The 20,490-nt window shown below is 44.4% G+C and overlaps 1 protein-coding gene across 1 annotated transcript in view; it reads right to left on the reverse strand.

The window, feature by feature from the left end:
• Positions 1-4,097: 4,097 nt before the first annotated feature.
• The window catches only part of ATP8A2 (ATPase phospholipid transporting 8A2), a 554,076-nt gene continuing 537,683 nt past the window's right edge, over positions 4,098-20,490 (reverse strand). The window contains exon 36 of the mRNA XM_014581486.4: positions 4,098-8,910. Within this exon, the coding sequence (XP_014436972.2) occupies positions 8,813-8,910 (98 nt within the window). The 3' untranslated portion in view covers positions 4,098-8,812. The remainder of the gene's footprint in view (positions 8,911-20,490) is intronic.

Here is a 20,490-nt window from a genome sequence, read left to right on the forward strand (position 1 = left end):
AAACAATTTGTTTTATTTAGGTTAACACTTATTTTCACTTTGCTGTCAAATTATGCTTGGGAGACAGCGTGGATGGTTAAAAATAAAAAAGCAATACCCTTCCAGGAAGATTTGAGCTCAAAATACGCACTCATGGAGCCCTCCAAAGAAGGCTTCATTAAAGTTTGGAAGGGCTAATAACTCTGCCAAGTTTACTCAACTATTTTCTCCAACAAAAATCCCATCCACTGACACACCCCCTCCACTGAAGTGTGGTGGGGCTTTTAACTCAAGCTGGTTGGCCCATTGGTTGGAGTTGGTGGGGGAAGTTTACAGGCAAAGCTTGTTACCACAATTTGTCTGTTGCTAGCACTGCCACTCTGCTGTGTGGATGCCTCCTAGTACCACGGAAGTGCTGAAAGTCCTCCAGTGCGAGTGACTCTGCATATCCAGAAACCGCATACATTCCCCCACAATTCAGTAGGGGGAAAAATCCTGGTGTGGCTCAGCTTACTGCAGCATAATGACCCATGAGATATGCCTCCTGGAGCCATACTAGTGCCTCTTACAATTGTCCGTGGGGCCAGGGCACTGGACGGGACACAGCAACAAGAGTGTTATTTCATAGCATGACCACTCTGACTCAAGCTAGCCTAAGTTGAGTGTAGACAACCTGAGCCAACACTTCACTGAAAGTGCACCCAGGTGAAAGCAAAGTATTCCTGGTGAGGAAAACTCAACAAACTCTTGGTGAAGAGAGACCCTCTCTCATCTTCTTTCCATATCATAAACAAACAAGCCAGAACATAAGCCCAGTGTTCAAAAACCCTTTGTGCTGCCCTGGGTTTGTTTGGGAGTGCAGGAGGTACAGTCATAAGTTTTCCTTTTTTTCCTTACTAGTGCATGTCTGTCATTCCAGCATCTCCAGGTGGGTTTGAATATGCTGATGGGTCATTAGATGTCCTAAGGTCACAGCTATAGCTGTCCTTTAGTCAATGAAACCTAATGTGGTGGTGTGAGAAAGCATCAGGCCTCCACCTAGTTTTGTAAAAAAGGCAGGTTTGCCCTCTGGCTACAGTCAGAGGCTATTTGAATAACAGGTGCAAACTGTAAAGCACATCAGTGCCATTCTTATTTTAATTAGCTAAGCCTGACTTTGGGAGCCTGATCACAGAGAAACAATCATTGATGGCAGTGGAAGCAGGAGCAGCCCTTAAAAACCACCCAGTAAGTAACTGAAAAGAGCAAACACAGGAGATTTGCAGGGTAAAACATAACTTCATTTAATACTGGACTTCTTTGCAGTAACACTCAGGGTGGTGAGGAAACAAAAAATAAAAATCCCCCCCATCCATTAAAAAGGGATGTATTAGAAATCTTGTGGCCATACACCAATCAACATTCAGGTTCAAATCTAGACACATTTACTAGTCTAACTGAACAAGTAAATGACCTTCATTTGTATTCACTTTGGGAAGGAAACAAACTTCACTGTAATGCATGGCTGTATGGAAACTACCAGAGGACATTAACAGAATGTGAAAATGGTAACACTTCTAGAAGGAAAAAACCCACACACCAGCGCCGCTCCTGTTTCTCTGCTGGGAGCCAATTAAACATTCCCCCACAGCATCGCTCGGCTCTGCATATCCAGATTAAAACCTGCCCATCTGAACCAATATTTAAGCAATTGGCACACAGATATGACAGACAAGAGGGCATGTGACTTTGCTCACTGATGAAAAAATGCTGCTAAGGATCCTGTCGTTCAAATGGCTGAATATTTGACCTCTAGGAACAATGGGCTACATTTTGGCTGTACAGAGACAGAATATGGTCTTAAACAGAGTGGAAACCCCTTCTTGTATGCTTCCAGACATGTTCACTCACTCTCATACACGTGCACACACAGACACACAACATACCTTGTACAAGCCTCAAGAGGCTCAACTGACTAATTGTTTTACTTGCTCTAGCATCCTGATTTAAAAGAGCTGAGGCCAATGCTGAGCAGTTTTTTCAGCGTAATACCTGCTGCTGGTGAAAGCTGTCAGCATTCACACTCATTTCCTGACCAAAGAGACAGACCAGTGGGGCAAAGCAGAAGCGTACACAACAGCTGTTGAATTCTGTTTTCCAAACATCCCTGCAGATGTTTGGGAATTGCTTCATTAATGCCAAAATGAGTCTGAAGCCGCTTCTGACTGAAACCACCCTGCAAGGTAATCAGGCTTTAAAACACTCACAGCCCAATGTTCATGGTGGCTTTGTTTCCTTTTGCTTCCCCACTTTATTGTTGCCCGTTTGCTGATGTCATCTGCCAAGCAGAGGTGTACTTAAGGCAGTCTGTCAATCTAGCTTTGGTCACCGGGTTTTTTCCACAGGCATTCACATAGCCAAACCTGGCCATACGGAGGCTGTCTCTTTGCTGCCTTTTAGTTCCAGCTTCAGCCATAAAAATCACCTCTTTCCTGAGGTTACTGTCTAGCAAACGTGTCCCTCCCCTCCCTTCCCTTCCCTTCCCTTCCCCTCCCCTCCGCTCCAGAGACAGGCTTATCTCCTCCAGTCCCTGCTCAGGTGAGCTGAAAGTGTCTCTTCTGGGCATATGGCTTCGTTGACAAGCTACCTTGGGTGAGTGGTACTCCAGTGTGCCACTTGACTGAGTTCATACAAGGGGCTACAGTTTCTCATATGAAGTGCTAGGACTTCTGGGGGCGCAGCTCATGGCACAGCCATGAGCTGAGTTGTTTCCTGAACCTCCCCCAGAGAATTGTGAGAGAGCTTCTTGTCTGGCCTTTTACACCCATGAGGGAGAGGAAATGGTGGGCAGGCATTGGAGGATGTGCTTGGCATAGCTTAGCCTGCATCCACACTGGCAAGAGGATGGAGCCCAGCCCTAGTGAAAGCAACACTCATTCTTTAGCCTGAAGCCTCTGGATGGGCTGGCAAGCTGAGGCTAGAAGCACCCCCCTCCTCCATGTACGTTTGCGTGTGTGGCCGTATCAGCATCCAACACTTGAGTAAGAGGGAAAGTTACTGCTGCAGTGAAGACCTACCCCTCTGCTGTCTTCACTATGACGTGACTTGGGCATTTTCAACCTTTGGGGTCCTCAGTGTATGCATTGGTCAAGAAATTGGTCTGTGGCCTACCCTGTCCCAGAGAATTGTGGACTTTAGCTCACAGATAGAAATAAAGGGAGAATTTTGTGTGTTTGGGCGGGTGTGTGGCTGGTAGAGGATACTGCTCCTAATAGGGCACCTACATAGTGCTCCTTTTCCATTCCTCATCCCATCTGCATGGTGTTCAGTTCTGGAGCAGCATTCATTGATGAGATATTATAACCAGCACTACCCATGGCCCATCCCAAAGCCAGCCCCGGATAGGTGCCTGGAGGGTGTGTGTGTGTTATGATAGTTTGGAAGCACGTGAGATGGACTCGCTCCTCTCTTTGAGCCCAACTGCACTATTCTTCTAATATTTTACATGCACCAGTGTTCTCCAGCTGGGCTGGAATTAGATTTGCTTCATTGTATGTCAATGGCTAATGCTGAAGGCCTATTCTGCTAATGGTGATTTTCAAGGAATGAGGGTCTGCGTTCCTGGGGCAGGATGTTCTCTCTTTGCTGTTTCTGGGAATGCTCATGTGCCCATGGTTTGTAGCATATTAACCATAGTTTTTATGTGACCCTAGACTTATTAGAATTCAGTATACCAAAGCCCAGCTACCTGGTGGCTTGCTGGTTCCACCTGACTCCCAGGAGCTACCTTGCAGCTCAGCTCACTTTGAAATGCCCATATTATAAGAAGCTAAATATGGGGATAGGCCTCCCATCCAAAGGGAACGCGAGGGAAGTGAAAGAGGCTACATCTACACTATACTGATTTATTGGAAAAAGGTAAGCAAATTGCGCTCCGCAATTTGGGTACTTTTTTCCGATAGTTTTTTCGGAAGAGGCTTTTCTGAAATTTGGCCTGTCTACACTGGGCCAAATTTTGGAAAAGCCTCCTCTTTCAGAAGAGCCCTTCTTCCTCGTGGGAGAAGAAAGACCGGGCTTCTGAAAGAGTGCATCTGCTCTTCTGCAAAAAAAAAAAAAAAAAAAAAAAAAAAAAGCGGAAGAGCAGATGCGTTCCCTGGACACAGTAGAGTTTTTCTGGGATACCTCTGGTATCCCAGAAAAACGCCATAGTGTAGACATAGCCTGAGAGAGGAACTATGGAACAGGACTCTGCTGTTCATTCATTCATTGGGCAAGTGCATATGCACTCATGTCTGATGGTCCTGACATTACACCAGGGATTCCGGATGGATGGAATGTGGCTAATATATCCAGCTGTCATTTTCATAATTATCTGCCAGTCTCAGTCTTGCTCCAACTCTGGCTTTGACAAATGCTGGTGTGCACAGCAATAGTTGCTAACTGTACTGGATCCCCCATTGTCTGGATTTGAATTCACAACCCCTCTTTATTTGTGCATCAGTGTACTAGCCTGGTTACAATGTTCTTTTTCATCATTCTCTCTATATATTTAGGATAGTCAGTGGCAGTTGAAGACCTTACTACACCAGCTGACAGTTTTAAACTACAGAGCCAATTACTTCAGGTCTTCGATCTTGCACAAAGCTAGGCTAAAACATTTTGCCTTGATTCAAAACCTGAGAGGAGCTCATCTAATTCCACAGGGTTTCTTGGGTGTGACTCCCATTAAAGCAACTGTTTCCAGTTCAAATCCCTGAAAGCTAAGCATAGAAGCATACTCCCCAGAGTAGTTTAAAAATGAAATTAAAAGGCTTGTTGCTGGACACCTGTACTAGTTACAAAGCCATGGCTGCTGAAGTTTGGGAGAACCATTGCAAATTACTGCATTGTGTGACTTTGCCTGTAAGAGTGAAATTAACCTCTGTGAATAGGGCTGGCGCCTGGCACCAGATATATGCCCCACTTAAGGCTTGTGGTGGGCCTCTGGACAGGGCTGAAAGTGACCAAGCACAATGCAGGCAGCACAACATGGACTTTTCACTTATTTTGCTCACTTTGGTGTAGTTTTTGTTATTCATGTTTGATATTCTACCAGCAAACAAATTGTCACGTGTGCAGTAAAACTGATGTAATCTTAGTCATAGGAGAGTTCACTGCCGCATCTGCCAGTAACTTTTAGCTGCGTGATGGACAAAGAATGTTGAGAAGTGTGTGGTCTGAATTGCAGAGTAGTGAGGTTTGTCTACTAGCTTAATTTACAGCCCATATAAAGACATTAACAACTTAATTTGACTCAGATACTTTTGTTATAGTTAATCCCTGTTTCTCCTTGACAAGTTATTACTGACTTCTCCTACTTGCTCCCTACAGCAAGACCTGAAGCTCTTTCAAGGAAAAGAAAATGTCACCAGACTTCTCATCAGTGCTCGGCTCAAATCCTAGTTCACCGGTTTTAATTTACTAGGTATTTTGCTAAAGATAGTGTATTTTCCATGCCCCCCTCTGGATCGTGCATTGTAATGATCTTAAAGGACAAGTCACGTCTGTTTTTAACAAAGGAGAGCAGGCAGAGACATGTCAGCTGTTCCCCAGAACTGGCAGATTGGTCAATGAAGAGAGCTGCCAACAAGTCCATTTTCTGGTCAGCACTGAAGTGCTAATACAGCCTGTCAAACTGAAATCTTCAGCTCATTCCGTTCTGTTCCTCATCCAGTTGATAACATTTTCACGGTGTTGTTTCAAAGGCTGCTGACATATGCAGCTCTGTGTGACTGAACATGGAATTTTGTTGATCCAGAACTACTGCCATTCTCTTTTTTGCTATTACTTGCTGGAATATACCAAAACATTGCTCACAAAGAAAAGGAACTAAAATAGCCATGATATAGCTTACTATAAAGATCAGTGCTCGTAATGATGCCAAAGGACAAAAATGCCAGGTCTTGACCTGAGTGGGCACTACAGGATTAACCCAGATCCACACTAAAGTCCTACACTGACAGTAAAATGTGACCTATCAGTCCCCATGTCACATACTGTATAGCTGTGTGATCAGGCCCATGTGTAGTTTCCATTGAGCTGACATCAACATATGTATCTGAGTTCAATCCCTATTCACTCTGGGGAAGGTTTGTGTGTGACACTCCCTGACCTCCATTTAGAGCTAGGTCAAAATGATACAGCCCATAGTCTGTGCTAGTAAAATAAATAACAGCAGCTGACAGCTGCTCCTCCACAGAATCCTTCATTTTGCTGCACAAAAGCTTCCTGCACTAAACAAATAATGGAAGAGAGTACAGGGGTCTTTCTATGCTCCCCTCAATGTGCAGGCTTAACTTGAAATGTTGTTTGTATGATTTTTATGTACTTTTTCATATACCCTTAAAAAACCCTCTGAAAGAACTGACTTTTGTGGCATGGTTCGAGTATAAAGGCTTAATTGATCTCATTTTTGTCTCTGAACAAAGTTAATTTTATTTGGTGGTGTGTGTTGGCCAAGGAAGAAATTGCAGCTTTGTCCAAGTTCAGATTTACCTGGTGTAACTCTTGAGCAAGACAACTTTCTGAATAAAAGAAAATATCGAAAGTGTTGGAATGGCATAAAAAGGTTCAAATACGCCTGAGCTCAGGTTTTGTCTTTTATTTGTACTCTCTCCTTTATGTCTCATCCCTCTTTCTCACACACATACACAGAGCCCCTTAACATGGCAAATTGCTTGCATGTTTCCCTCCTTACATAATTCTCTCATTAGCACTGCAACTAGAAGGTGATGACTTTCCTCTCCAGATCATCACTCTAATCCAAGACTAATTCTGCCTCATGCTGTAGGAGCGGAACATTTACTGTTCAATGTGAGAGAAGTCGAGGCCTTAGAGGTGGCACTGGAAATTGAACTGTGGTGTTGTTCCACTGATGGAGGTCACTTAAGACCCTTAAATCAGTAAGCCAGGCTAGTGTTTTGCTTTTGCTTACTGAGCATAAATATTCATATTTGAATTACTTTCAGTTTGACTTAAATCAATAAACATTTTGGATGATGGTCAGGAGGGCAAAAACAGTGTCGGCTTTTTAAGTGCACATGTATAGTATACACAATAACTGAGAAAGTTGGCTGAACACACTGCGCAGCAATATTTACTTTATGTTATTCAAAAATATCATTTGGTGACTCAAATTAAAAGGCCTTGGCTGGAGGATGGTGTTAGCTTTCTAAGGATCCTGTTCAGCTCTTTCTTCTGTCTCCCTTTCGGATTTTTGCGTACTGTTCCAATGTTGGCAATAGCACGCCTGTCCTCTTCAGAAAGTAAGTCAGTAAGAAAGTAAGTCCAGCTCCCGGGATTCAGAATATACAATTCTCAGGAAACCTGGGGAGTACTCAGCTGGATCAGACCTAGGAAGGGAACCAGCTCAGGAAAGTCCGCTAACAGCTAGCCTTCTTTTCCCACCATGTCCAGCAATGCTTTTATATGACAACACAAACTGGTGCACTCATCTCTCGCTTACTCTAAAGCAGCTGTGGCAGTGCTCTGGGGTAAGCTTTTCCAATGGATAAAATGACCTCGAACAATTTCTCCAAAGTACTGGGCAGAAGGAAACTTTTCTTCACCATCTTGTTTGAGTTTCCAAGTTGGCTTTGGAGTACAAGTTTCATCCAGACTATGGCCACGGAGGTTTTGGTAATGCACACTGAACTTTTCCACGGTGGGTCCCTTCTGGCACAGACATTATACACATCTTGGCACCTGACAATCCAAGATGTACTCTTGTTCAACCAGTTCACACAGAATCCAGCAGCAGAGGATGAAACAGCACCAGATTTTCAGATATTAGGATCATATGAACATCAACACTGGGAGGCAATGTTAAAGTAGTTTCTGCCCCTGCCTACTTCTTATGAAGGCCAACAGTCCTTTTGCAATACCCAGCTCTTAGTTGGAGGTTGTTTCCTTGCTGCAGAATAACATGGAAGATACACTGAACATTCCAGTTCTTGATGTTTTGTGACATTATAGTTTAAAAAGAGATGTCTCATGCCCAGATTTGAAGTTCTCATTCAAATACAATGCACAAAACTTTTGGAAGGGGGTTGTATATTGTTTGGATGTTCCCTGTGCAGAATGCATGCAATCACTGCACCTGTCCTGCCATGCAATCTGAGGACCTATAGATACTGTCCCGGTGAATATGTTTTTTTAAAAGCTAAGATAATGCCCTAAAGAACTTTGTAAAAGGTTTTAGAATATTTCATATACTTAATTGCCACATTGTGTTAATGACTAGGTGGGCAAAATAAGCACTTAGCTTTTCCCAGCCTACCATATACTATGTGTTGGTTCAATCAACAAGTTTATACCAAGTTGTCCATTCAAAAGTTCAGTCAGCTAAGGTAAACAGTGAATGTTATAGAGGAAGGTTTACATGAAGTCTGTGTACTTAATCTATGTGGAACAAAACAGGAAACGTCAGTACCCACATTCCAATTAAGCAAAGGCCAATTTCACATGGAACATAAATTCTTTACTTTTCTCCCAGAACAATTTATCCTGATGTTTTAAATAGTGGTAAAACATAATGTTTTTAATTTCACACCTCACATAGCACAGTCAAATGCTTCATAACAACATAAACAAAAGTTAGGCAGAGCACTGAGATTGATTTAAAACAATGATTTCCCCACAATGTGTGCTCAAGGTCTGCAGGGGGAATACATAACAAAGGTGTTGGCTAAGGCCTCAGACATGAGTGTTCCCGTGCTTTTGGCTGCTGCTGTCAACCTTAGTCAAGAATGTGTTAACAGTGGAGGCATTGATCCAAATCTCATTACTCCCACCACCAATCAAGGAAGGAATTGTGTTATTCTACTCCAGCTCTCTGTTTGGTAGTGTCGTAGGAGCGAACAACTTGAGACTGAGAAACAACGCCGTGTTCTTCTTGAGAAAATGCATACCCATCTGAAAAAGTGAGAACAAAGGCACCATGGAATCAGTTAGAGATGATAATCTGTTTTTTAATCCTAGTCAGACATTACTATATTATACTCCTGGAGCAGTGGGGGAAGAGCACATTTGGTTTTACCAGTGAATTAGATTTCTGTGATGTGACTCCCCTCTTCTGGAACGTGGGCCATGTATGTCATCCTATGGCTGTGTCTAGACTGGCAAGTTTTTCGGAAAAATTTGCCAGCTGTCTACACTGGCCGCTTGAATTTCCACAAGAACACTGACGATCCCATGTAAGAAATCAGTGATTCTTGCGGAAATACTATGCTGCTCCCGTTCGGGCAAAAGTCCTTTTGCGCCAAAGCTTTTGCACAAAAGGGCCAGTGTAGACAGCTCAGATTTGTTTTGCGCAAAAAAGCCCCGATCGCGAAAATGGCGATCAGAGCTTTTTTGCGGAAAAGAGCGTCTAGATTGGCATGGACGCTTTTCCGCAAAAAGTGCTTTTCTGCAAATGCTCTTTTCCGCAAATGCTTTTAACGGAAAACTTTTCTGTTAAAAGCATTTGCGGAAAATCATGCCAGTCTAGATGTAGCCTATGTGATTAGGAGAAGCTGCCTCTTAGTTTTTGTCACTTTCTCTCCTGTCTAGAGCAGCCCAAGCAATAGCCTCTTTCTATGACAAGCTAGCTAATAATCTACATCTGTAAAATAGGCGAATGATACTGACCTCTTTTGTATGAAAATAATTATGTAAGCACTAGATATCAATTACTATTGAGAACAAGACAATGGGTTGGCTTCTTGGCAGAGAATCGATAAAGACGTCACAGAAACAAAATTTCCTGGTAAATACAAATTTCCTTTTCTGCTCAAGTCTCCCGTTGTCCACTAGAATGTGAAAAACTCAGACTGTGTGAGAAGCTAAATCTGAGAGGAGATTGCGATTAAGGCTATGGAGGTTGCAGAAATCACAGAATCCATGACTTCCAGTGACCTCTGTGACTTCAGCCCCAGCTGCTGAGAGCCGCAAGGTCCCCCCACCCCACCCTCTTGGGTGAGCAGGAGACATGGGGTACCCCTGCCACTGGAGCTCTGAGCCGCTGCAGGCACTGGGAGACCCCAGAGTTTAGAGAGGCCCCCACAGCTACCCAGCCACTGCAGGCGATGTGGGGACACCATAGCTGAGCTCTCCATTTTGTCACAGCTATTTTTAGTAAAAATCATGGACAGGTTAAAGGTTTCCATGAATTTTTCTTTATTGTCTGTGACCTGTCTGTGATTTTTACAAAAAAATACCCATGACAAAATCTTAATCTTACCGTGATTGTTTCTAGAGGACTACACCCATCACATTACAGCCAGCTGCAACGTCTGGGGATGCTTCCTTACCTACTCTAAAGAACTGGGTGGCTGTGTATACATACATGGCAAACCTTATTGATTTTCCTCAGTCTAGAGGTTAATATATCCTGAGTAGAACAAGCTTTAACATTTTGGGGCAAGTAACTTATATTTCTTACAAATACTGTCATATCACAACCGCTCTTCCTCAGGAGGGCCCTCAGGGCAGGCAGTTAGGGAAGCTGTGATACAACAGTACCTGTAAGAAATTTTAAGTGTGGGGTAGAGTGCGGGGGCTCACGGTGGGGGGTTGCAGAGCGTTGGAGGAGCTCAGGGCAGTGGGCGGAAATGTGGGGGTGTGCAGGAAAGAGGGTTGGGGCATGAGGAGGGGCTCAGGGTAGAAGGTGTGGGGGGTACAGGAGTCAAGACTGGGGGCTTGGGATGTGGAGGGCTCAGGGCAGGGAGTTGGTGTGTGCGCGTATGTAGGGGGATGTAGGGGGGATGTAGGGGGAAGTCTCCACCCTCCCTGAGATTGGTACCACAATGCTGCTTTGCTGTTCCTCCTCCTGTCCCTGCCAGAGAGCAAATGCAAAGTGCATAACGCATCTGCTCCCTGCCACCCCCAGCAAACTATGCACTTTCCACTCACTCTCTGGTAGTAACGGGAAGGAAACAGCAAGCAGAGTCCTGGTTTGAATCTTGGGGGCTTCAGCCTCCCCCTGCCTAAATGGCACCATGGAGGTAGGAAGGGTTGGCACTGGGGCAGTCTTGGAACAGTGCGGGGGGGGGCATGCCCACCGCCAACCACTTTCCCTAGCCTGGCTGCCTGTTGCTTAGTGTGTCAGTCTGCAGGAGACCCCCCCCCCCAGGGGAATGGCTGTGCCTCCTGCAGCCTCGGGCCCCAGCCCACCGGCTCTTTCTTACTGGAGCAGTGCACCAGGATGCACTGGCTTACCTTCACCTCTGAGGGTAAGTCTCCTAGCTGCATAGCCTTCTGGCTAGCACAGAATGGGAAGCTTTCTGACACACACATTTTGATTTTTCTTTTTAAATCTCAAGTTCTGTGGAGAAAGAACTTCAGGGTTCTGACAACACCCAGGGGATGCTAAATTATTGCTGTAGTAAAAAGGAAGACTAAAGAACTGACTCCTGTGAAACTTCAGACTATTTTAAACTGAGGCTTGTCCCTGTGAATTATTAGGAATGGAAACTGGCAGTGCAGGGCAACAATCTCCTTGACACCTTGCCAGCCATGGGGCCAGGTAGTGGTGAGGGAGTCCAGCTAGGAGCTCTGCACTGCAGTCAGTGCCCCACACTACCCTACTTCAGTTGGTAAGCGCTCCTGGTGCGGACGCACACCAGGGCAATGTGGACACCAGGAGCTGATTTAATTGCCCTGGTGGCTGTAGGTCAGCCTAATTGAAGTCATCTTTATTTTGCAATGTAGACAAGCTGTAAGTAACCTCCATTTCTGCTTTGAGTGATGGCCCCCAAGTGTATTCCACACACAAGTGACTGGAGCGAGAAAGGCACTAATCACTGCTGGGTATACCCACAGCAAACTAAAGACCAGGTTGGAAGCCTGTAAGAAGAGGAGATAATCTAGGATAATTGTAATGCCCCCAGTATCAAGCCAATGTTGGTGGTGACATGCCCTGGTTGAAAAGTGCTGCCATTTAGCCAGGTGGTAGTAGGCGCTATTAGAATCTTTTCTACTTTGGTTTGCTGAACAAAAGCAGAGGCTGAGTGTTCCATTTCAGATGCACATCCAAATATCAGTTCTGGAGGGGGAGTGAACCTAGGTTAGACTGCTTGATTTTCCCTCTGGGTCCTGGGTTAGGAGATCCTGAAATGGGCAGATCCTGATAAGTGGTTGTGCAGCCATCGTTAAGAGTTCTGTGGAACAGAATTGTCTGGTCAGTAGTGTGCTAGGATGGTAGTGGCTCTGTTGCAATGGATCTTCCAAACAACTTGTGGTAGTAAGAAGACGGAGGGGAAAAGTGTATCGGGGGTTGTCCATTCAGGAGAGCATTGCCCTAGTAAAGGCAGCCTATGCCTCCCATGGAGTAAACACAGGAAATTTCCTGTTTGTCTGGGATGCAAAAAGGTCCCAAAGAAGAGTGCCCCATTGTGTGAATGCGTTGCTTAGAACTGTGTTGTAGATCTACCATTCATGGTCTGCAGAAGGGGTTCCCAACCTTTTTCAGTCCCCGTACCCCCTTGGCTTTTAGTAAACCTTCCCGTACCCCCTATTCAATATGAAACACCTCATTCCAGGAGGAGTAACAGTTAATTCAAAGAACTTAGTTCGAATTACCGTTTCACTGCCGCATGTAGCTGCGGGCAGTTACTTCGGGCTTGTGGAATTTCAAAATGGCGACCGGACGGGAACATGCAAATAAAGCCTGGGATATTTAAACCCGGGCTTCATTTGCAATTTCGAACGCCTACATTAGCCTCCCTAGTTCGAACTAGGGGGCTAGTGTAGACATACCCTTAGGGAGTTATGAACACCTGAGAGATATGCAGCCTGTATTCTGATGTGGTTTCTGATACACCAGTTCCAAAGTCTGACTGTTCCAGGGTCAGGAGATGTGATTGCATATAGACCAATGTGGTGACACTATCTCCACAAGGAGCAAGCATATGAGGAGGAGGAAGGTCTTACATGCAAGCCAGACCGCTGGACTGCTCTCAGTTCCAGTAAGGTTATATGTAGCCTGGCCTCCCGTGGGATCCAGGTATCCCAAGGAATATGATAGTTCAGGTGAGCACTCCCACACCATAAAAGAGCCTCTGTATGGGTAGGCTGAAGGGAGTTCCCACCATGAGTTTGTCTGGGTTGGACCACCAAGTGAAGGAGCTGAGAACAGTTGTGGGGGAGTCAATACGACCCCTGTTTGGGTGGTAGGTGGCATGGAACCAAGGTTGAAGGCACCGCAAGGTTGAACAGCATCACACAGGTGTATGCAGCCTTGTGGCCTAACAGAGATGGACACCATTGCACCATAGTTAATAGCTCTTGGGCCTCTCTAGTTCTGGGAAGGAAAGCTTGACAGACACTACACTTTTCAGAGAGATGTGCCTCACCCAGACAGTGCAGGGATTGTTGATGCTCATCACTGGCGGAGAAGCAAAGACAGGAGACACAATTCTTGAACCTCTAGGACTCTGGGCACAGTCTTGACTACAGGGGGTGGGTGGGTGAGTGAATTACTATTCTATACTAACTACTACATTAACTACTATACTAAGCTCTAAAACTATATAGAAAGATTTTACTTTACAGGTAACGCATGGGGTGAAGGAGGACAGCTATATGTCAGTTAGAAGGAACTGGAGGAGCGTAAGGGAGGCTACCACACATGTGTGGGTCAATGGATATGGCACTGAAGAATTTTTGCACCCAGGCGCACTCGCAAGAGGAATACATACAGGGACCATCATTTAAAGAAGAACTTAATAGTCAGACTCTAAAGAAAATGGGAGGAGATCCAAGTAGTGTAATATGACCTGAAAGTCGATGAGCACATGGACTGGAGGTAGCCAGAAGTCCTGGGTACTTCTGTTCCTAAATCAGGCACTGAATTGAAATTCGGCGTGAACACAGTGTACAATGGTCCCTGTGACAGATGACCAGATGCTACTGGCATATCTGTTGAGGGAGGAAGAATACAGTTTCATTGTGCTGGGGAGAAAGTTCTTTTTGTTGTCAAGATCCTTAAGAGCTTGAGTCAGTGACTGTTTGGAAAGCTTCTTGCTAATATTACCTGCTTAGAAGTAGCAGACAGAAGCTGATGGGAATAGTAGAGTTTAGAATGGGGGAAGAAAAGCTTATCCCATGAATTAGCCTCTTTAAGTGCCTATCTCAAAATTAACTGTGTTCAGGGTTGAGACTGGAGGCTCAACGTTCCTGGCTCTCCTAACAACAGCCATGCTTGGGCAGATCAATGGTCCCATCTTGCCCTGTGTCCTCTCTCTGAGAATGGCCAATGCTAAATGCTTCTGAGGGAATGAATGGAGGGAAATTCTGAGTTGTCTTTCTTTGAACTTTTTCCAGTTCCACTATATCCTTTGTGGATTGGGGTGACCAGATGCTAGCAGAAATATTAATTCCAGAATTTGGGTGAGGGCAGGTTGGATTTGCATTACACTTGAGAATAGACCACTTCCCATTGGGATACTTCCAGGATCCTGTGTGATAACATAGTGCACCATGTTATAACAGAAACACAGTTACATGCTAATGACACGGTATACAGAAATACAGGGGAGGGGGAATTTCCTGTCTGTAACTGAAGCTGCACAAAGTTCAAGACATCTGTTAGCAAAGAACACATTCACAGTGGGTGCTTGCAAAGGAAAGAGGATTTACAAAACATGCTTAACAAGGATGGATTCACACTTGCAAACAACTTCTTTAAGTGGGCTTATTCTTAAGGGCTAGAATCCTGCAATCTTTAGACAACAATCTCAGGGAAAGTCAGCTTGGATAATTGGCCTTAAATAACTGAAGGCAGTGGCCCATATCCTGTCCCAAATTAAGGCAGTTTTGCATTGCACCCTGGAGCTGTCTTCATCAACTTTAGGATTAACCCATATAGCAGGATCCTCTGATAGTATCCAGTTGCCATAGCTACTGCCAAGCCCCTTCACACCCCAGGCAATTACCCACAGACAATTATCTGTCCTTAACCCAGGACTATTTAAAAGACATTGAACAGGGCTTCTTTTCAATACTTGACGTTTTAAGATGCATATTCATACTGGAACCAATGGCAACAACGTCCTATGCTGCTGCTAAGACAGACAATGTAAAACAAAAGAGATGCGGCTTAAATTGTTTCATGCAAGATTAATGCCTGTGAGACAAGCCTAGCTTTGGGAACCCCTTTTATGTATTTAACCTTAAGAGAACCAACAGTAGCCATCATGGGGCCCTTGATCCACACTTGGGTCATTCCTTGCATGTGCCTTCTGTGTTCAGATCATGGGCAGGGCATGGCCTCCAGTGCTGCCGATACAAACATGCTAGTGACATCAGCATTACTTCAGTCTGCATCACACTGTTGGTAGGTGTAGCTAGATGCAGCAGTGAGAAGTGGGCTCCATTCGCACTGTCGTGTGCAGCTACCTGGCAGTGAAAGGCTGAGCAAGGTGGTGCCAGAGCTTGGGCTCCAGTGTGAGCCTGAATGGCTACACCACAGTTAAACAGCCCAATGCCTGGGTCTCGTGAGCCTGAGTCAGTTGACAGGGGCTGGCTGCAGGTATTTAACTGCAGAGCAGATGTACCCTGGGAGTCCTGGCTTGGGTGACTGGAGAGCCATGCTGGGGATATACACTCCCCTCATCCCCTTTCAGGCTTGTCTTCACTCACCTAAGCCATACTTCAGCTTCTGCACTGCTCTATACCTGTGCTGGGAACCAGGGGGTGATGGTGGAGAGGGATACATAGATATGTACACCATTGGAAAAAGCATGCAGTGAGGACGCACCTATTCTCTCCACTCAGCCTGGGCTCAACATATGACAGTTTCTTTTACCATCCAACTCAATAAAAGATGGTTATTTCACACTATGCAGTTCTTTCGTCAGCTTGTTCAAGCTGTTCAAGCAGCTGATTATGCCCCTTGCAGAACCAGAATGTGATGAAATGCTGTTAATTCTCCTAGACCTTGCTAACTGGATCTTTCCACTATTTTCAGACATCACCCAAAACAATGAAAATTTCCATGGCCCCATTACAATGGGATCTTTCGAAAGTCTGAGCATCACCCCAGCCGTGGCTTTTAAAACCACACCTCTCCTTCTGGGCAAGGAAACAGGCTCTCATTGTTCCGATCCTTTCCAGCAGTACTAGCAAAGAGAGTGCTTCTTTGGAATTTTCAGCCCAGAATCTAGTCTCTGCTGTTTCAGAAGTAAGACCCATCCTATTCTACATGCGGAGCCTTTCAATTATTTGAGACTTCAAGTCAGGAGGATTTTAAACTATCTGATGGCTTGGTTCATTTGGTAGGAAAAGAGGGTCGCAGTCTAATAAAATATAAGGTTTCACACATTCCGGATATTATCAGGCTACCTATTGAATTTTAAAAGCATCTTGTTTGTTAGCTTTTATTTTCTGCTGTGAGGAGATCAGAATCTAGTCTCTGGTTACAAGGTTGCTAGTTTAACAGTTCCATTTTCAGTATACTCAGCTGATTATTTGTTCTACACAATGCTGTATTAGAGAAAAAAAACTGTAGTCCACATATAGGCCCCAAACCTGCATGTAGGGGTCCACCCACACACTGCAACTTGCAGAATCAGAGCCTGAGGAAGCCCGGAGAAATCGGTTTATTTCAGGAAATCTGTTACGGAAGTTCATGCATTGTTATGTATTTAGGGGATTTACTTTAGCAACCATCTCTCCTCACGCTCTTATCTGACAGTTGAGCTCAGGCCAGTTGGGAAAGGATGTTTGTTCTGAGTTCATGGATGCGTTTAGCTGCTGGCTGTGGGCACAGTAGCTCTCAGCGGAAGCGTCTCAACTCCGGAACTTGCTTCCAGGCCTTGGTCTGACATACTTCAATATCGCATACCTTCAGAGGATGTTGTAAAGTCTGTCTCCAGTTATTATTAAACACATGCTATGTCTTGTCAGTGGACAAACTTCACATAAGTCTTTGGGTTTAAATACACTGGGAAAATGAGTAGCGTTTCAAATCATGAGTACATTTTAATTAACACATACTAAATGGCCACTAATTTTCCCAATGCAGACAAACTATGTTTAACAAGGACTTAAGAGGGAAAAACATGATGCCCGTTAGGTTTCTGTTTGATTTTGCTAGAAACCAAACTATTCACATTCAGGAATCATGGGACCAGATGTAACATCATTTAAGCCAATCTTTCTCTTGCTACTCCTTTTCTTTTTTAAGTTAATGTTAAAAGTTGCAACATCTTCATATTCAACAAATACAACTAGAGCTATATTTGCTGTAGGGAATTTGGCCAGAAAAAGTGCTGAAGACTTGATACCCCAAGAAAGAAGGTAATAGATTAAAATAAAAAATAAAATAAAACTTAATAATAAATTCCACGAAGTAACCTGATAGTTTTTCAGATCAACATGCATCAAGAAGAATGTAACAAGAAGGCAGTCTCTGTTAGGACACAATAAATGGCAGGATTTGTCCCTCAGCATGAACACATTATTGTTATTTATTATTCGCCAACCCGCATGCTGTGAAACCAACTTGAGATGACAGGTGCTATTTCTTATTGATTAATAAGGTGTAAAATGTACTCTCTATGCTCAGCCTTACTTCGAGCAGTTACACTGTCAAAGGAAGGGGTGATTTCCTATGCCAGCATAAGAAATCTGGGCCAAATTCTATTATCCCCCATCAGTCACAGCTCCTCTGGATTTCGGCAGGAGCTCTGTGGAGGGAAGGATTAAGGAGCACAGGATTCAGTTTTTAAGTATGTGCTAGGTCAAATGACAGCCCAATCTTGGCAGGAGGCAGACGAGGAGTGTTTTGAATTATGTCAGCCACTATCCATGTGGGATCACATGGAATGATCCAGGTGGCATGCAGGGGCGGAGGGGACAACTGTCCAGAGGATTCCCGGAGCATGTGGGGAATGCCATCTTTGTAACACTGCTCTCCTTTTTCTCTAGAAACCCTTTAAGCAGGATTCTGAGAGAGCTGGGGGTGCAGGCTGGGGAGGCAAGTGGCTTAGAATTGGGGAGAATGGATCTTTTGCAGCTGTGGGGCTTCTATAGGTTTTTGGCCAGGAGTGAAGTCCTCCACACTGTTGTCAAAGACTAAGCAACAAGAGAGTGTGCTATCATGGGTGAGAGGAGGCAGGGCCCAGAGTGGGAAGAAGCTCAGGAGGCCTATGGCAAAAACCCTGTTACCAGTAAATTCCCTGGTATCCACGAGTTTTATGAGCCAAACTACTTCTCCTTTCCTGGAAAGACAAATCCCCCTACACACACTCAGGGAACGATGATAAGCAACATCTGTGAGAGGAACCTTGCAGCATTTCCTGCTCTCTCTCAGAGCTATTCCCACTTGTGGGCCAATCTCCCCTCTTAATTAGGGGGACTTGATGCTTTTCCTATTGCTGAGATTTTAGAAAGCAGATGGTAATGGAAACTCCATCCACAGATGTTATACTGAGCTCACCAGCACTGATTTCACACAGGTGTCTCAGCCAGGAACAGCACCAGCTCCTAGAAGCTAACTCCATAATCACTGCACCATCTACTCATTTCCACTAAACTTTTTGGGCTGCAGAAATGTTCAGAACATACACTTGACAAAAGGCACAAAACTATTCTACTAAAAGCCACAGGGTAATGAAATCCTAACTGGCATGTGCAACAAAATCTGAAGCTCCGAGGAAAAAATCTTTGTTCATTTTCATAAATCTTTCTGAAAGCCACATCAGCTAGAAAAGAATAATGTGAATGTGGAGAGCACAGTTAAGCTATAGGACATCGTTGGCATTTCATCTGATGCTCCCAAAGGAGCACAAAACCAAGGCCAAAAGCAAAGAAATATGGCTGTCAGGGGCTAAAACTTCCAAGCTTCTTCTTTCCCTTCCTCAAGCTGCTCTGAGTTCCTGAGGCCATTAGAAGTAGCCCCAAATCCATTGATTTGTGCGTCTGTTGTCCTACAACTAATGTCATTCTCGTGCGCTTTGAGATCAAATGTTTTTAATGCAGTTTTATAGCAGCAAACCTTGGAATACTTTTTGCTCCCTCCCCCCAAAAAAGTTACGATATTGATTCAGGGATTACTTTATGATGACTTCTGATGGGGAACTGCCCTAATTCTCTCCCTCCTATTAATGGAGCAAGCAATTTGTCTCAGTCTTATCAACTAGAATTAAATTAACAATGTTTGCTGTGTTAAATACAAGTGTCCCAACCTGAACTGAAGTCACATGATCAAGTTTTGGAATAGGCTGAACTCCTTGGGTTGGAATTTGGAAGTGCAGAAGATTCACATGTATGGCTCTAGAGAGCCCATAGGGTATGATTCAAAATACGTATGTTCTATGACAAAACTACTGCCTTAGCCGTCAGCTGCTTGTTTTGACAGTTTTCACTACTTATACAACTTAGGTTTGTGAAACCAGCACATATGTTGATGTGGCCCAGCTCATATAGCAGCTGTGCAGTGTTTGAAAACAACGTTTGACAAGGGATGACAGAAAATTTTGGAGAATCATGGATCTGCCATAAAAGCCTCTTTTAGTCTTAACAACTTCAAAATGAAAATTTACATTCATGTGAAAAACAGACATGATCGGAACATATCCTGACTGGATGGACTCATTTAGCACTTAATCATTTGTCGTTATGGGGGCCCAGTTGACTGGATCAAAGTTTATTTTGATATCTTAGTCTTGTTTCCCAAAAGCTTATCAGCCTATTAAAAACCACAAAGATGCATTTTACAAATTGTTAGTGTGCAGTTCAGCTCTGACAAGTAACACAGGCATGCTGGTTTTCTGCATTGTTTCCAAATTGGCTCATAGGTTTCCCTAGCAGGTTTCGCAGATTCTCTCTTACAGGCTTGCTCTGCCAGTCATCTCCTCTTGAATTGTTTGCAAGTGTCTCCATAGGTGTGTGAAAGAGGGATATAAAAGCAGCACCCTTTACCTCTGGACACCAGGAACAAATCATGGAAGCAGGGTACAACCAAGCTCACTTTCTCTGTGAGCATAATGGAGAAAATCATAGAATCAAAGAACACTAGAACTGGAAGGGACCTCGATAGGTCATTGAGTCCAGTCCCCTGCAATCATGGCAGGACCAAATACCATCTAGATTGGGGGTGGGCAATAAAATGGCGGCAGTTCACCAGGGTTAGCCCCAGGCAGGCCATTGCCGCTATGTTTAATGGTGCCTCTGCAGGTCCGAGCGATTTCATCTCCCTGTTGGCTGCAGATATCCATTCCTGGCCAATGGGAGCTGCAGGAAGCAGTATGGACCGGGACACTACTTCCCGCAGCTCCCATTGCCTGGGAATAGTGATCTGCAGCCACTTGGAGCTGCAATTGCCTGTACCTGAGGAGGTGCAGAAATGTTCAGGTATTTGCCCATCCATGATCCATGATCTAGACCATCCATGACAGATGTTTGCCTAACCTGCTCTTAAATAGTTCCAATGATGGAGATCCCACAACTTCCCTATGAAATTTATTCCAGTGCCTAACTACCCTGACAGTAAGGAAGTTTTTCTAATGTCCA

This window comes from Pelodiscus sinensis, chromosome 1, assembly GCF_052426305.1.
Source record: "Pelodiscus sinensis isolate ZL-2025 chromosome 1, ASM5242630v1, whole genome shotgun sequence".
NCBI classification, from domain to species: Eukaryota; Metazoa; Chordata; order Testudines; family Trionychidae; genus Pelodiscus; species Pelodiscus sinensis.